This window comes from Rhopilema esculentum, chromosome 10 (assembly GCF_057945365.1).
Source record: "Rhopilema esculentum isolate cy_ngs chromosome 10, ASM5794536v1, whole genome shotgun sequence".
NCBI classification, from domain to species: Eukaryota; Metazoa; Cnidaria; class Scyphozoa; order Rhizostomeae; family Rhizostomatidae; genus Rhopilema; species Rhopilema esculentum.
Window position 1 is genome coordinate 11,085,294 of NC_142824.1, and position 16,823 is coordinate 11,102,116.

Here is a 16,823-nt window from a genome sequence, read left to right on the forward strand (position 1 = left end):
TCTTTTCAAGGTTTTCGAAAAATCTTACAGAATTTGCTGATCAAAATTTCGTCTTCAATGAATTTTACAATAACAAAGATCGGGAAACTTAACAATTAATCTTAATTTTGCTAAACTTGAAAGCGAAGCTGAACTTTTAATGGAAACGTACTTTAGACAGGAGGTCAATTGATGATTGTAATCAATTTTAGTTTTATTCGAAGATAAGTTGTCTTTTGAATGTTTTCAAGTTTTTGAAAAAAATAACTTGGGGCCAAGGGCGCACCGGGAAATTTCCCGGTGTCCCGGTGGGCCAGTCCGCTTCTGGCCTCACACATTATGTAACACCTTCTGTACCGACTTATTCATTTATACGAAGAATACTTCAGTGTAGCAACATCTCCTGAAGAGTGAGTCATTCACGAAACAGGCTTGTATAGATAAAACAAGTAGTTTTATTTTCTCCAACTCTATGCTATTTATAAATATATATAGAAATTTGTCTTTTGATACTTCCGTAGCACAGTGCTCAATACGTTAGCACGTAGAGCGTGATATATCATAGAGTTGAAGAAAGTAAAACTACATGATTTATCTCTACAGCATTCCTTGTGACACACAGGGAAGATCGCCTCCGCGAATAAGTTTTTTGGGTTACTAATCCATGAAACAGGGTGAAGGAAATCAAAACATTAATTTTAAAAAGGAAAGTGTGCTGAAAGTTCAATAAGGTCAAATTCATGGTGCCGTGATGTTGTGCATCAAAGAGGATGTAAACAAAAAAAAGGTTCTAGGTATACAAGCAAGAAACATTTGATATAATTTGCTCCTTTGTAAACTGAAGAAGACAGACTATTATCGTTTGCAACTCACTAGCTATGAACACGAAAGACGACGTTACAAATGATATGAAAACAGACATCTTGCCTGCAAGTCTATACCGCTGCTATATCTGCAATTTTGTTGGCATGATATGGGACAAAGTCAATACCATCCACCGACATACTTGCTTCTTTTGTGATGCCATCTCGTATGTTAAGAGACACCAGATGCTCAAGAAGTTTCTCTTCCTGTTAGATGCAATTTACAAATCAAAACTTTACCGATATTGAGCGATTCAAAATAACCATAAAAAATACATCCAATAAGATTCGCATTCCAAATCAGTGTTAAAAACAGGGTTTCATTGCAGCTTCAAATGTCAGAAAAATATCATGTAAATTGGACAACAAGTTTGGATCCAAGGTTTCGTCAAAAGAGGTCATCCCCCAGCATTAGGCACTTATTCGCGTGGAAAGTGCCAGTAGTACTTAAGTAGTTTCATAAAGCATTCGGTGTTCGAGTCTGCACAAAGACTGGAGATCATCTGTTCTCAGTAAAAATAAAGCTTGATATAAACGTTTTGCTCACCTGCTCAACAGTTGTCACAAAGTCATCCAGTATAGGTTCACTAGGAAGGCCAAGCGACTTTCTCCGATATCGGTCATGGACTGGACACGAGACACACATGTAGATAGCTTTGGCAAGAGCATAACCACCCCAGTTGCTCACACCAGCAGTGATTAAGTAGTCACACGAAACTGTACAGCCAATCTCACTGCCATGCTTGACGTTGGCAGCAACTCTCTCTAGTACTTTACCCATGCCGATTTCATTGCCACCATCTCCAATGCCAATGGTTACAATTTCTGGATGTTTCTTTGCTAAAGAAGAATTTCGAAGGTATTCAAAGGACTGTCTCAAGGAGATGTTATTCCAATTCACAATTTATTTGAAGTCCTTTAAAACGTTTCAAAAGCCATGACAATTCAGCCATGACAGTTCAGTCATGACTCATTAAAATTAGTTGCAATAGAAATATTGGAAACCCTCAAAGGACTGAGGACAAATTCAAACATTGTTTGCTTGACATTTAATTAAAATAGAATTTTATTTAAGATAAATTATTTCAATTTCTACAACATACAGTTAACTATCTCAGGTAAAAGAAACTTTGAAACAACTTTACCTTCAAGGAAGAGCTCATCAACAGCATCAACGCTTCCAGAAATATCCTTCTTATTCATTGTGCAATACTGCCCATTTGAGTTTCTGCCAGGACGCTCAATACTGATAAGATGAGAGAAACGCTTTTGGTCCATTAACTCATCATACAACATTTCGGCAGCATTTTCAACAGTAACCACAGACACCTCATGCTTAAGAATGCCATTAGCATGACACCACATCAGGATATCCTTGAAAATTTGCTTTTCGGTTTTGCCAACAATTAGAGTTACTGGTTTTCCCAAAGCTTGGACAGCTTTCGCAATAGCTACTGCACCAGAAATACCATCATTTTCAATGGATGGAGTTAGCTCAGGTAAGCAAGAAAATCCTGTCAATATAGCTACAGACTTGGCACTTTGAGAAATGCTCAAAGCAGCAGAATGCAAATCGGTCTTTTCTTGCAAAAACTGCACACCACGATTGCCAGGGTCATCGATTATGAGACTCTCCAGCTTTGTAATTTTGTCCCATGTCTGGCAAGAAACAAGAGAAAAGATCTTTCTAGTTTTGTCCAGGCACACGGTTCTAGCTTCAGGGTATGTTTTTGCATTGAGTAGAGCTCGTGCGTCTTCATTGGTTCGATCAGTAATAAACATACATCCTGGGGAATGACTAAATGTAATCGGGATTCCTAGAAAACAAACGCAACAAAGTAATCAGAGAGAAGAGTTGAATGAATGCAACTGGAATCTGGCAAGATCTTGAAAGCATTTGGAAAGGAAAACAATACTTTGATATAACTATGTTTTAATTGTAGGTGCTGAAAGATCTAAGGAAATCAAAGAGAAAGTTGTTAACAACTGGCTCTTTCTTCTGATAGATAACGTAGTTGAGTGTATGCTTATGTAAAAGAGTAAATATAAAGTTTCATCATTAGGTTGGTAATAAACAATAGATCAGAATTTTTTAACAACATTTACATATATCACGGCATCGATGACGACTTCCATGAGGTCCAAATAGATGCGGATAGAACTGGCGTAGTAACGGGATCAGTTGTCGGTTCCATTTGGAACTTTTTGGAACCACGCTGCATTGCAGAAAATACCTGCGGAGCCTATGGTACTTTAAAGAGAAATACGAACCATTGAAACAGAATAAGTGACAGTTTTACCTATTGTGATTGGGACACTAGGATGTATATCATATTGTTTTGAAGGATACATGGGAAAGATTGATGTAAAGTTATAAGTGATACAAAAGACGGCACTGCTAGGAACAGCAAGGACTTTGAAACAGAGATTGTCTATGTGAGAAACTTGAGATGACAGGATGGGACCTTTGTCAGTTTGTTGCTGAACAGACCTTAATTATACAGACCAATTGACATCTAGGTTTCAGTTACTCACTAACAATACTAAAATGATAATAACAGCACAGGTTTGGTGTGAACTGTCTAAAGGGAAACATCAAATCATTTGTTTTATAAGTACGACTTAAAGCTCTATGAAAAGAATGGGGGAGACCATGAAGGATTTGAGTGCTGCGCAGCAGCACCGTGTAGCTATGGAGGAGCTCAAAGTATTTCCATAGCAACACGATACAGAAAAGCAGCAGGGGACGAAGGGAGAACAGAAATGCAGGTCGCAAGCCCGCGAGACATCTGTGTCTAAACATAGGAAAGACAACTCTATTGATTGCATGAAAGTCATAGAATGCTGGAGATTTTTCTCGGTTTTGCTGTTGCGGAGCTCGGCTGGAGACAAGCTGGATATGCTGGAGTCTCTAGCAGGATGCGGGAGACTTGGCAACTATGCAGAATAAAAGGAGGAGATGGAATCCAACATTCTGCAGCTATGAAAGAGAAAATCAGAAAAAAGTACAAGCTGAGAATCAAATTGCTTTTCAAAATTGGGAAAGGCATGAATGAACAAAAAATCCAAAAAGAGTCTTGCTAGAAGCATCACATTTTCTGAGGAGAGATCTATCTATAACCTGCCTTCGGTTAACATGAATATAAAATGTTATAAAAGCACACTGCATATTGTTTGCAAAAATGATGATAGATGGGAAAATCAAAGAAAGAAAGGGCAGACTATAGATCTACAACTGGCCTTGCAGTTACAGATTATAGATTGCTGGTATGTCTCAGTGCCGTATTAAGTTGAAGATAAAATAGTATGTAACTCAAATCAACAAGTAAAATAAAAAGTGATGTCAGAGACCAAAACAATTTTACATAATTTTACAATTTCATATTTTAAAAACAAAACCTACCTGACACAAAAAAGGGGAGAAAAATTCTCTTTGGAATCCGTGGTTACTATAACGGGAAATGAGTAGAAACGACTAGAAACTAGAAGAAACAAGTAGAAACAACTAGGAAACAAGTAAGAAACAACTAGAAAACGAGTAGAAACAAGTAAAAACGACTTGGAAAAATTTAAACTGCGGCACAGTCTTATTTATTTAGTGGAAATCCTGCATTGATAGCTATGATAGTAGATGTTGAAATGGTAATTTTGTAAAAGGAATTGACCTATGAGAGCCTGATATGAAGTGCAAGCATTGTAAGAGCAATCTCACTGGCATTGGGATTAAGATGGAACAACTACTGGGAAGGTCGAAATAAAGCAATTTTAATTCTCGGCTAATAATCAAGCCTTTTCCCCCTGAATTCAACTGCTTTAGGAACTTACCGAAACTTTATAGAGGCTTTAGGGTTAGGTTCCCGAACAAAACATTGTTCAAGAAGTAGATTGTCAACCTATACAGCTTGTTCCTCTAGTATATTGGAGTTTGTTCTTTTAGTTTCTGTTATCGTTTCTTCTCGTTTGTATTCGTTTCTTGTTGTTTCCTGTTGTTTCCTGTTATAGTAAATGCGATTAAATAATATGATACTTACTAGCAGCTTCAAGAGCATGGCCTGATGTAACACCACATGCCCAGAACACTGGAACATCACCCTCTCTCAATGTCAAAGGCTTATCAGCCACCTCGTCGTGAAAGGCAATGGAAGAGCTATTAAGGTCTTCAATGCCAATCTCTGCAGGATTGCCTATGTGAACTGGAGCACCATGCGTGAAGTCCAATTGCAATGTTTCACTGACAGCTTTATCAATGAGGTTTTCTGGCAATGGTTTCATTGAAACTAACAAGTTGCAACCGAATGGTCCTGCCTCAAAACAAGGAATATTTGTTGCATGCATAGAAACATTTTTTCCTCCTTCTATGTTAGGAATAGGGTTATCAGCAGAATGATATTTTTTCTCAAAAGCAAAGATACATCCAAAATAAAATGTGACCATATCATCCCAGTTGTAATTGGCTAGACTTTCCACATCTTCACAGGCTTTTCCATTTACAAAAACATTGTAAGCAGGTAGATCAGTTCTAGAAACAAAATCAATCTATTGGTAAGTGGGAAAATAAATTTCTTGGCATAAAAACATCAGTACATTAAATAGCACTCTGACTTACAAATTACCATCAGGCACCTCAGAGCAGGGACGCTGGGGGGTCTTTGCAAAAAGTACCAAATATTAAGAAAATGAACCAACAGTAAAACCTCTTTTTATTCAGTTTCAGCTCTCCCCTCGCCTTTTAGACCCCCATATTTTTAGAACCCCCACATTTCTCACGCTCTGCATTGCCTGACAATGCAGTTTTATATAACAAAATCAACAATAACATTTCTACTGATTTTGATTAGAGTTAAAAATTGAGTAGAGAAATGGTGATTCTGATGATTTTTGCGATGCAGAGATTGGTCCAGTTGGTAGATACAGTTTGATAGTTTGATTTATAACCAAACAATAATAGTTACTTTTCTAAACTATATCAACAGGATATCGGCCTCTCGTCGAGATGAATGATAAATGCAAATACAGTTATGTGACAAGAGTTATGGAATTGGCCAAACAGAAGAGTTTATCCAACACAAATGCAGGATCCAACACCAAAAATTTATGCAAAAATAAAACAGAGCCACGGTCATAAGTCTAGTATTGATTTTGCAGTTAAGAAACAGTTTCAAGCAAAACAGTTGAGGACTTGTTGCAAGACATTAAATCAGTTTTGTACCTTATGTCTGAACCTTTTGCTAACAAAGGAGCTCCAACTTCTCCAACTTTGCTCTCGTACAATAATGAGCATGGGCCACTGTTTAAATATACAAATTTTCTGAAATCTGCAGCATATTCACTAGGAATAATTGCAACATTGGATTGCAAATGTTCCCCACACATCCCAGCAGTTGTGCATTTCCCAAGTTTATTTTCTCTGAACAAAAGACGCATATGTTCTGGGGTTTCATTTTCAAATGATTTGGAACCCATACCTGTTGGTAAAAAAATTGTATTTTGAATCAGTTTGATCAACAAAGCCTGCAATGAGGTCAACAAGAGTTAAAAAAACTGAAAATTGGGGCACAGTAAATTAGTAGGGGAACAAGATTTCAAAAAAATCTCAGACATTTTCTTATTTCCATGGGATTCCAATCCTTGGGCCAATCTATAATTAATACTGACAGTTGCAGCAATGAAAGGGGGCAGGGGGCACAGCCCCAAGACATTCTTTTATTTGCCATACCCTCTAGTTCTTCAAAAATACTCACTTTGAGTATGCTCTTGTTACAGGGTTGCCAGATTGGCCATTTTCAGTTTGTCAAGTAGAGTCACATGACAATCACATGACATTCGTAATTGCTTTGATAATCGCTTTTGACATTCTTAACGAACTTACTGCTGAGTTATGTTAGTTTTCGTGTAAATGCTTAAAGGTTATGTATATATTTCGCTACTGAAAACACTTGTCTCTTCTCTGGCTACTCAAGACAGTTCAAATCTTCTAATTTGGCCTTTTAGTTAGATTGCGGGGAAAATTTGTTTTTGGCTTAAATTTGGCATTTTTTCAGCAGAAATTTTTGGCCTTCATTTGTTTTTTAATAAACTTTAGTACCTTGTAGTAACAGACAAACTTTAAATGAAAAGAGCGGTAATATACGATGTAAACCCTAATGTCAAACATTACAGAAAAACAAAGGAGAAAGTTTCTCAGCTTTTTAGCCTAAGTTAGGAAAATTATGCAAAATGTGCATGCATGGAAATACATATTACGTTTGTACAGGACGTTTTTGAAAAGGTTTTTGATTTGACTTTCTATGTGCATTTTGGGCGTAGTTAGGAATTTAACACTGGGGAAGGGGGGCGAAATTTATTGATAAACATATAGAAATGACTATATTAAAAATACTGTGCAGTGGTAATAAGGCTGCGAACACACTGAGAGCGAAATAGCGTAGCGAAGCGAATGAGCGAATTAGCGTTCAAATAGTTTTTACTGAAAACAATACGCCTGTTCACATGAAAAAAAGAGCGATAGCGACACAGAGCGAGAAGATTACTTCTCGTGTATTTGTTCGCTGCGAACGGAAAGGAAAGATTATACCGTTGATTATACCGTTGCCATATAACCGATTAGTAACTGGGAATAGTCTGACGATACTGGTCTTCAACCAGACCAGTATGAAAGGACATGGCCTCATATTCGTGGGAGGGGCTGGTCCCCCAATAATTGCCAACTGTGCTTTATATGGAAAGCAAAATTATGGACATCTCAACACCAATATGAATTTATTTCCGACTACAATAACAAATCGAACGTAGATGACCATGTTCTGAATCTGAAATAGCCTCGTCATTCCTTAACTGCCGTACCAAATGATGATATTCACCAGATAAAAGCAAATATTCATGAAAATCAGGTCTTGCCGCTTTTTGTTTCGTGAACCAAAAATCGTCTTCCTTTTGAAAATAAAGAATTTTTAAGAAATCAACTTCAGATGAAGTCATTATTTTTGTTTTAAATCAGGCACTTTGTCATCAAACTTCACCCTGCAAAACTGTTTGATTCGCGATTTTTCGCTCACAGCATGTTATTCCGTTCGCTTCTGTTCGCTTCGTTTCTCTTTTTCGCTGCAGCGTGAACGCAGCCGAAATCAAGTCATCTGGTTTAGTTCAGTCAAAGTTGCGTTTGTTATGCAAACACTTCACCTTTTAGATTGGATACATAAGAAGAGTCTGAATGGTGAAGTCTGACATTGAAAGGATAGCACCAAAAAAGGTCACGGGCCTGCTTGACAGACGAGTAAGGTTGCTTTTCAAGAAAAATGATCCCTGTGGTGTTTCTCTTTCCTGCGAAAGCAAAATGAAAGTTTCATCTACCAATTGTAACATACAATAATTTAAGTAAAAACCTTACTTGAAAATAATTTAAAAGGTAGAAAGGTTCCAAGGTGTTTCTGTTCTGCGACCTATCTAAGGCAAAAGTCTCAAGACAAAGGTCACCAAAAACATTTATCAAACAATGGCATATTGGAAAAACCAGACCTCAGGATCCCTGGACCCCTAGAATCCTTAAGTGCCAGGGCACGCGACACCGGGGAGCAGGGAGGGGGGCCATGGCCCCCAACTTTTTGGCGAAGCAAGTAATTTTAAAGCTGCTGCAAAAGGGGAAAAGCCTTCTTCCCCTACTTTTGCTAGCCTTGCCCCCCTCATTTTCAAATTCGTGGAGTAAGCTCTGAGTGCTGAATACAATAGGACCCTTAACTATGAGAGATGCCACTACTTCGCACAGTTTGGGCTGTCATTGTGGCGTTCGTTTGATTACATATTGTTTACCTATTTCTCCGGGGGTCACTCTTCTTGCTTCTTGAATGATGTAGCATGTGAATTGGCGTGTTTCCCCTTTAATTCTAGGGTGCTTTTCCTGCAAGTATGGACTTTTTCCAACAAACTTGAGGCAGTGCCAAAGAGAACACACATAAATTAATGGTAGCTAATATTTCGCCCCGGCATACGAGGTTTTCTTGTTCTCTGGAGAAGACAGAAGACTAAAACTTTCAAAAAGAATCGTTATTTCTTCTTCGTCATGTCTCGTAGAAACTTATGGACTGAATGTCACGAAACTGAAAAACGATGTTGCTAGACTAGACCGGGGGATACCTGTGGGTCACTAAATTTAACCGTACACCTACAGCTCTTCTCTGAAAGCAGAATAGCCCCCGTAAAGTTAGGTAAGTAATCAAACGAACGCCAAGTTAATGACAGCCCCGACAGTTGAGCCAAGCTGTGCGGAAGTAGAAGGTATTTTTTGTATTCAGTACGCAAGGGTCCTAGAGGCTCAGGGATCTTATGGTCTGGTTTTTACAGGATGCCATCAAACAATGGGGCGTGTCAACTAAAGAAGAGGTGCAAACCACATGAAGAGTGATAAGGACCCTTCATGTGCGGGTCAGGTCATCAAGGGCTTAGAAATCGGCCGTTCCGTGCGTATTTTGTTTTGTTGAAATCCGTCGTTCCGGTCATTTTTAGCCAAAATTCAGCTCTCAAAAACTATTGAACTGTCGATAGTTGGGTTTTTCCAGAAAAACAAAGATTTGATCAGGTCCTCTTTTATAAGACAGCAGGCGAGGAATTCCGCAAATACTTATAATATCAAAAGACCAATTTTTTAATTTTTTTCAAAAAATACTTTAAAATCGGAGATCACTCGTTAGAGCACCTTCTCTTTCCAAAATGACGAACATTTGTTTCATTATATGGAATATTGAAATTTGAAACGCCACGTGAAATTTGAAACGCCATATGAAATGAAACACCACTCGAAGTATAAAGCCATACAACAAGTAATACCACGCAGAATGAATAAGCAATGGTAATATAATATGTTTTAGAGAATTTGAAAAGTCACAAGAAATGTTAGACTGAGGATTTAAATGCCGTTGAATGACATAATGTCATCAGAATTTAGTTAAGACCATGCAAAATGGGGGTGAAGGGCATGTGAAATCATTGACACTATACAAAACGTACAATTTTAATATAGACACAAACGACGCTCCATAATATGGAACCGAGCACGTTCTTAACGTTTTAAAGAACCGAGCACAACTTTCTTATAAAATGCTCTCTCACAAGAAAAAACGTGTAGGGAATTATTGATAAAAATTGATCAAATATTTAATTTTGTGACGTCATCGCTTGGAAGTTCATGTTGTCGTTGTCGTTGCTGCTGCTTTTCATGACAACAAAAATGGTGCATTGTGCAGTGATTGGCCTTGGTCAACTTGGCTGTAGAATCGCAGGTATTCGTTTTAAAACGTGAAGAAATGGCTAAATAGTTTTATCCATGAAATAATTTGTTATATGAGACTTACTTTTAAAAAGTATATTGACTGATAGTAATATAGTTTTTATGAAGTATATAGTTTCTGTGCTGTTTCATCGTGTCATCAAATGCTTTGAAAACGCCCAATCACACACTGGGATTTTGTAAAGGGTAATGTAACACACTTTCCAGCCAGGGTGATAGGTAGTCATAGACGTGAGATGTTTGTTGCAACAATTGGGTTTGCTCAGGTCTCGGCTCGGGTAATCAACTCATTATGCAATATCCTGCAACCCCCTTTCCAAACTCAGTATGTTCACGACAACATATTTGCTTCTCAATGAGCTAAAACCTTTTTATTTGATTTCTAGTTGAGGTTGCCTCTTATGGCAACGAAGTCAGAGCATATGATAAGGACCAGTGGCAACGAGAAACTCTTATATGCAGAGCTCAGCAACATTGGCTTCAGCTAGAACGGAAGGAGCTAGTTGACCTTGCAACAAAGTTTCATGTATTATTGCTGTTTACTTCTGAATTTTCTCGAATTACAATTTTATCTTGTTCAACTGCATTATCATATAAATGTTGTTATATGCCCAATAATGTCAGGAGTCATTTGTGAGCCTACAAGTAATCAAATAAAATAAAAATCAAATAAAAAACTCTTGTTTTTCATCCTCTCTATTTTTGAAAGATAATTGGAGGTTATTTCTGTTTGCTTGTTTCTCTGTGAATCAAATTTTCTTCTATATCATATTTTCAGTTTCCTTACTTTTAAAATGTTGTACATGTAATTGAAAACAACTATGATACAAGGCAATGAATAGCAAGACATGGAATCAAGCAAAATATATAAGGGTACTAGACTAAAATGTAAAGGATATTGTAATTATACATGTACATACAACTGATTAACGGGAGACACTCTCAGCAGATTAACTTATCAAGAGAGGGAGCCCCTATAAGAAATCAGTGACCAAGAAACAAACATTTCCTTTTCAGATCAATTGAAAGCAGATGGGGGGAGGGGGACGGGGGGAGGGGGCTGGCAGAGAATTTGTATGTATTTAACATTTTACAAACTGAGGACAGAGCTTTTTCAGCTTAACTGGCCATGTTATATGTCAATAGATAATTTTTAACTTTGACCAAAAAGTGCAAGAGAGATAACAATCTGAATGAAGAATTGACACATAATCCACAATATTCAGCAAAAACCTTGGAATGTGTGTGATCCACCAAGGGTGTTATTTGCAAGAAGCATGAGAAGGGCAACTATTATCAAACCAGCTGGTGAGTTTCAAATGTATAAACTTATCAAAAAGAAAAATATGCTGATCATTTGTTTTTTACTTCATTTAGGAAAAAATTATCATTTGTCAAGATCTGAAATCAGCTGTTGAAAATGTTGATTTCATATTTGAAGCTGCATCAGAAAATGTAAGGCTCAAAAAATCATTGCTCAAAGGTTTGTGTGAATGTTTTTTGAGTAATTATGTTCATAATTGAACAAGTTTGTCATGAGCAAATTTTGCACAGGTATAGTACATAATGAAAAGTGTGTGCATCAAAAACAACTTTTCAGAAAAAAGCGAATTTAAATTTCTTTTTGCAGGGCTAAAAGACGTGACATGATATTGATTTGGGATGGTTTTTTAAAGTTAATTGAAAAAATAATTGGTTGATATGAAATACCCATTCCAGAATTTCATTTATGTGTTGATTGATCTGTGTATCTTATTGCTTGTTTGTAAATTTTCAATAGGAGATTTAAATGTTCTAAACCTGATGATTTAAAGTAGATTAAATACTTTTACTAGACACCACCCCTTAGGACCCCTTTATACATTTGATTTAATTACATTTATGTTGATTATTTACTAGATTTGTAATGCCTCTGCCCACTCTTCTTTAAAGGCAATTTATATGATAAATCCCGTGAAGTTGATACCACTTATAGTCACCAGGCTGAAAGTTACTTACACTTTCACAGATTTTTTCATACCAAATATGAAAAACTGTTTAAGTTAGTTATTTTTACAGCCTTATTCTGTTTACTATTAAAAATTTTCAATGATGCAAGGAGAACTGTATGGGGGGGGGGGGGGGCAAAGTGTGAAAATGTGGGCAAAACAATAGCAAGCTAATGGAAATTGCCTTTTTGCAAAGGCAAGTGTGCAGGCCTCCCTGCAACTTTTCAAGCAACATTGGTGTGACTTTTACCTGAGCCTATCGTGCAATGGAAAGAGCTGTTTAATTAAGCAAATTAATTAGACAGAAATATATAAAAGAAAACATACTTTTTTAGACATATCAGCAGCCTGTGGTAGTCAAACTGTTATTGGAACCAATTCACTCACCTTGTCATTAAATGAAATAACAGAAGATGCATTGTTCAATGAGGTATTCACATCTATCTATTCAATGTCATTGCTGGTGCTGGAACCCTAGAAAATATTTCCCTATTATTGCATTTATTTTTTTCATATGCTATTAGCCTTTGGCAAAAATATTATTCATCGTGTTGCCTCTTTTTCTAACTCACTTTTAAGATTTCATTTAGCATTTTTACTTGTTTATCTGAACTTTGTTTCAATAACTGTTATATACTTCCTAGAGAATTCTTGGCCTTCGCTTCATTTATCCTGTTTTTGCAATCCCTTTTCTTGAGTATTCAACTTCATCGAAAACGTCATCAGCAGCTATTGATAGAGGTATTTTTATTAACTCTTACTCTTTAAAACAAAATGATTCAAGTATAATAAGCAATATCTTGTTTTACTATTTGAACGTAATAGATTTATGCCAAGTACAAATATGTTTTCACATCTTTCCTAATCCAGCTATTATCATTTTATATCTTACCTCATCTATAAGCTTTCTATCTCCTCACATATTTCAACTTCGTCTTATGTTCCCCCTCACCGTTATTCATACCACGTTCCATATAGTTAATCTTTTGATTCTACTTTTCTCGTATCTTTTTAACCGTTACTCCTTCTATTCTTTTTACCTGGTGAAGTGTTATGCTTGAAAGGTCGTACTGATATTTTATTCATGTACAAAGTCGTTGTTTATTTGTATTAATTATCACATATATATTTCCCTGCTTTGCCGATCAACCAGCGATTTGCTGACTGTTTAAAAAACAAGTGCCCATTTGTCGGGTGGAATGATGCTATTGAGGTTTAAGGGAATCGGTAGGATATGCAACATGGAAAAGATAAAAAAAGGCCCAGAGACCGGAATCACAAGTGGTATGATGGGCAGAGCACAGGATGACATCATATCCCAAAATACTTCCCTGTCTATTACTGGCAGAAGACAAAAACTAGTATCCAGTGTGCTAGTGTTCCCACTTCTCCTTCTTCTGATTTGGTCAAGAATATCGTTTCTGGTCACATAAGGTTTCTTTAATGAATGTAGGAGCTTGGCATGGCCGTGTAAATACCTTTCGTGAAAGCTACTGGCCCAGTGGCGGATTTAAAGGGGGGGGCAACTAGAGACAGTTGCCCCTCCCTCAACGAGTTGAAGCAAATCTGGCGCCCCTTTTTTGGAAATTGTGCGCCCCTTATGAAGAATGAGAATCAGATGAAAAAGGTTCTTGGACCGAAAGGTTAATTTGCTTCCTCAAAGATAACCTCAAAGTTATGTTGTTTATTCTTAAAGGTATCTGAAATTGTTGTATACAGCGTACTCTCGTAACCAATTTTTGAAAATTTTTCAGCGTCCCCCCCCCCCCTACCAACTGCCCCTCCTTCAAATCTGCTCTGGATCCGCTCCTGTACTGGCCAAGGATTATCAAAAACAGTTACGAAAATTTATACTTGTTACAACAGAATGATTCCCTGATAGGAAGAGTGTTACACAGGTGCGAGGTATGCCATTAGAATGAGGGTAATCATGTGCTATGAAATATTCTTTTATACCACCACCAACCCGTTCCTCCCCCTTTTCAATACATTGGTCTCATTTTGGTCTAATTTACCGTTTCTATATGTACATAATTCTGAATTCCAGCAAAAAGATTGTTTGAATCCATGAGCAAAATTCTCGTACAAAGAGCTGAGGGGGACCAGCCACGGTTGCTTGATGGCTCTGAAGTTGAATTCTATCATAACGGTAATGTACTTTGGTGTTATCAGTCCTTATCTGCAAGCCGTTTTTTCATGATGTCAAATGGGGTATACCAGGTATACCGTGATTTGATACCATGAAAACTCTTCCCTTGGTAGAACAGTCCCGCAAGATATTAAAATTAGAAGACAAGCTTTTCACGACGATTCTCTAATACCTCTCACATTCCTTTTTGCCCTTTTCTCGTGTGCAATTTTAGTTACTTCACTTGCCATTGCCTTTACCTATTTTATTTAACTGAGTCTTGCTAGATTGTCGCCTGTCACATTATTTCTTAGGTTTTTTAGATCATTAATGTTGAGGGTGATATCTAGTTTTAGAGTTTCTTTCTGTAAATTCCTCAGAGTTCAGAGCAAAGAAGAAGGCATTATCACATCAGACTGCGCACGGAGCTTCTGTGCCTCAACCAGCTCATGGACAGCATCAGCAACAACACCATGGCAGCGCAAGCAGCAAAGGCACTGGTGGAGAAAATTCAGTGAGATGCTCGGATGGCTCAACAGATCAAGGTTTGTTGGCTATTTTTATATTGCTTGCTGTTTTAATGCAAACTGTGATGAAAGATAGGTGGTAATACTCTTCGACTAACAATATATGAAAACGTTTTCCTAGTAAAACGAATTGAAAACTCTCTTTTTAATTAAAATACTCATAAATCACAAGTTTTTTATTTATATATTTCAAGTTCGATAAGTTTAGATACTCAGAGATATCAGTGTCACTTATTCTTCACGTTACTGTTAATGAATATTTGTAGCATAAAGCATATTTTGCTCATAGAAAGCCATATGAAAATCAAAACGTGTCCCCTTTAACCCGCATATTTTTGCATATAATTTTTCATCTTGAGTGGTCAAGCTTCAATTACGTGTGGCCTCGTTGCTGTTTTCTTTGTTTTACCTGTTTCATATTTTATAGCTCGATCGAGTCTTTTTTAAAGACCAGTGGTAAGAGCTGTAGGCCATGAGCGCTCAGTTTCACTGTTCCTTTTCAGATTCAAATGAAAAAGGTGACGAATGCGTTGTTTGCAACGAGAATTCAATCAACGCCATATTGTTTCCTTGCCGACATATGTGGCTCTGCTTTCCTTGTGCTCAACGTCTCAAAGCCCTTGAAAAACCATGTCCTGCTTGTAGAGCAACGATTGGTGATGTGGTATCAGTATTTAAGCCATAGATATTTGTTAAACTACATAGTATTTTTTGCGATATATTCTATAAGTTATATAGCCTTATTATATTTTAATGATACAGGGGATTATTTGTAAGTATCCGAAGTACCATCGATTCATGTTTCCCCCTTTGTGGAGCTTTTAACCAAATTTCCTATTCAAAACGTGGAGATCTCTGTGAAACTTCTCTCTCTAGAGACTAAAGTGTTTAGGAGAAAATAGCATCTGACCCCAAGCTTGATCTCTAACTTGTACTGCAGGAGAGGCAATTATCCATACAGATAACAGTAACTCTCTTTCCTAAGTTCAATACTACTTAATCTCCATGTCTGTTGCATTACCGCTAAACAGTTTCAGTTTTCTATTTTAAAATTCCTCTACATACAATATCTTGCTATTCATTACATGAAAAAAATTACAGGCAATAAATAACAATCACGTAAGACGTTGTTTGCTGGGGAATTTCTTTAGGAGGACCTCTTTCAGTAGATCGAGTCGAGGAGAGAGCTTCCCTGTACCTGGATTTGGATTGTACTTGACACAACCTGAGTTTGGTAACTTTATATTTCTTAGTCGATATACTTCTTGGATTTATTTTTTATATGGCTGCTTTTTAAGTTAAAAAGGTTAATATATATATTTTAGATTCTAAACTTTTGAAATTAGACTATATAGTATGAAATGATAAAGACATTAGGGATTTTTCTGCGACAAGGATTTTTGACGTAATAGTCAAAATGATCTTCATTACCATAAGGTACTGTCTATTAAAGTGTTTTTTTGCAATCAAAAGTTTGTAGCCAAATATATAGCTGGCAGATTTCAGTACTTCCCATACATATCTACTTTTTGTAAATGCATAAACTTTGTTGTGTAGAGAACTGAATAAAGTAAGTATTTGATACTCTCAAGGAAGCATTTATAAATTAAAATGTTTTTATATAGTTGTGATTTCTTGTGACTTTTTCGTTGGACTTGGTACTTTGCCATTGGAACCCTCTCCCAAACAGGAGCTTTGATATTGAGAATTTGATATATGTAAATAGAAAGAGTTCCAATGCGATGACAATAGAAAGGTCTGTTTTTACAATTTTTGAATTTGGCTCGCATTACCTGATAGCAGTATTATGAAGTATTTCTAAATTTGCAAAATCAGTTAATTGTATCATAAATTGGCTGATTTATAGCAAAGTGTTCACAGGCCTTTCGCAGGAAATCGTTGTAATCATTTGTGGTATTGTTCAAATTGTTGTGCCCATTCACTTTTGTCTCCGTCCTGTGGCCTTTTCTATAAGGATTCCGTTGAAAGTTTGAAAAAGACTCATTGCCCATTCGCATTGAGAGAATAAGCATCGATGCCTAGAAGGGCATTGAAGGC

General features: G+C 36.8%; 2 protein-coding genes across 2 annotated transcripts; one reads left to right on the plus strand and one right to left on the minus strand.

Annotated features, from left to right (window-relative positions):
- Positions 1-685: 685 nt before the first annotated feature.
- On the minus strand, positions 686-8,800 carry LOC135685622 (D-glutamate cyclase, mitochondrial). Its single transcript, XM_065201626.2, has 7 exons — positions 8,649-8,800; positions 8,022-8,162; positions 6,052-6,307; positions 4,874-5,361; positions 1,988-2,659; positions 1,390-1,682; positions 686-1,049 (listed from the first exon to the last, which is right to left on the minus strand). The coding sequence occupies exons 3-7, from the start codon at positions 6,303-6,305 to the stop codon at positions 915-917; spliced, it is 1,842 nt and encodes a 613-aa protein (XP_065057698.2). The 5' UTR covers positions 6,306-6,307; positions 8,022-8,162; positions 8,649-8,800; the 3' UTR covers positions 686-914.
- Positions 8,801-9,553: 753 nt separating this feature from the next.
- LOC135685646 (uncharacterized) lies at positions 9,554-15,834 on the plus strand. Its single transcript, XM_065201641.2, has 8 exons — positions 9,554-10,114; positions 10,509-10,648; positions 11,500-11,605; positions 12,446-12,540; positions 12,755-12,851; positions 14,158-14,259; positions 14,619-14,783; positions 15,269-15,834. The coding sequence occupies exons 1-8, from the start codon at positions 10,021-10,023 to the stop codon at positions 15,448-15,450; spliced, it is 981 nt and encodes a 326-aa protein (XP_065057713.2). The 5' UTR covers positions 9,554-10,020; the 3' UTR covers positions 15,451-15,834.
- The last annotated feature ends 989 nt before the right edge of the window (positions 15,835-16,823 follow it).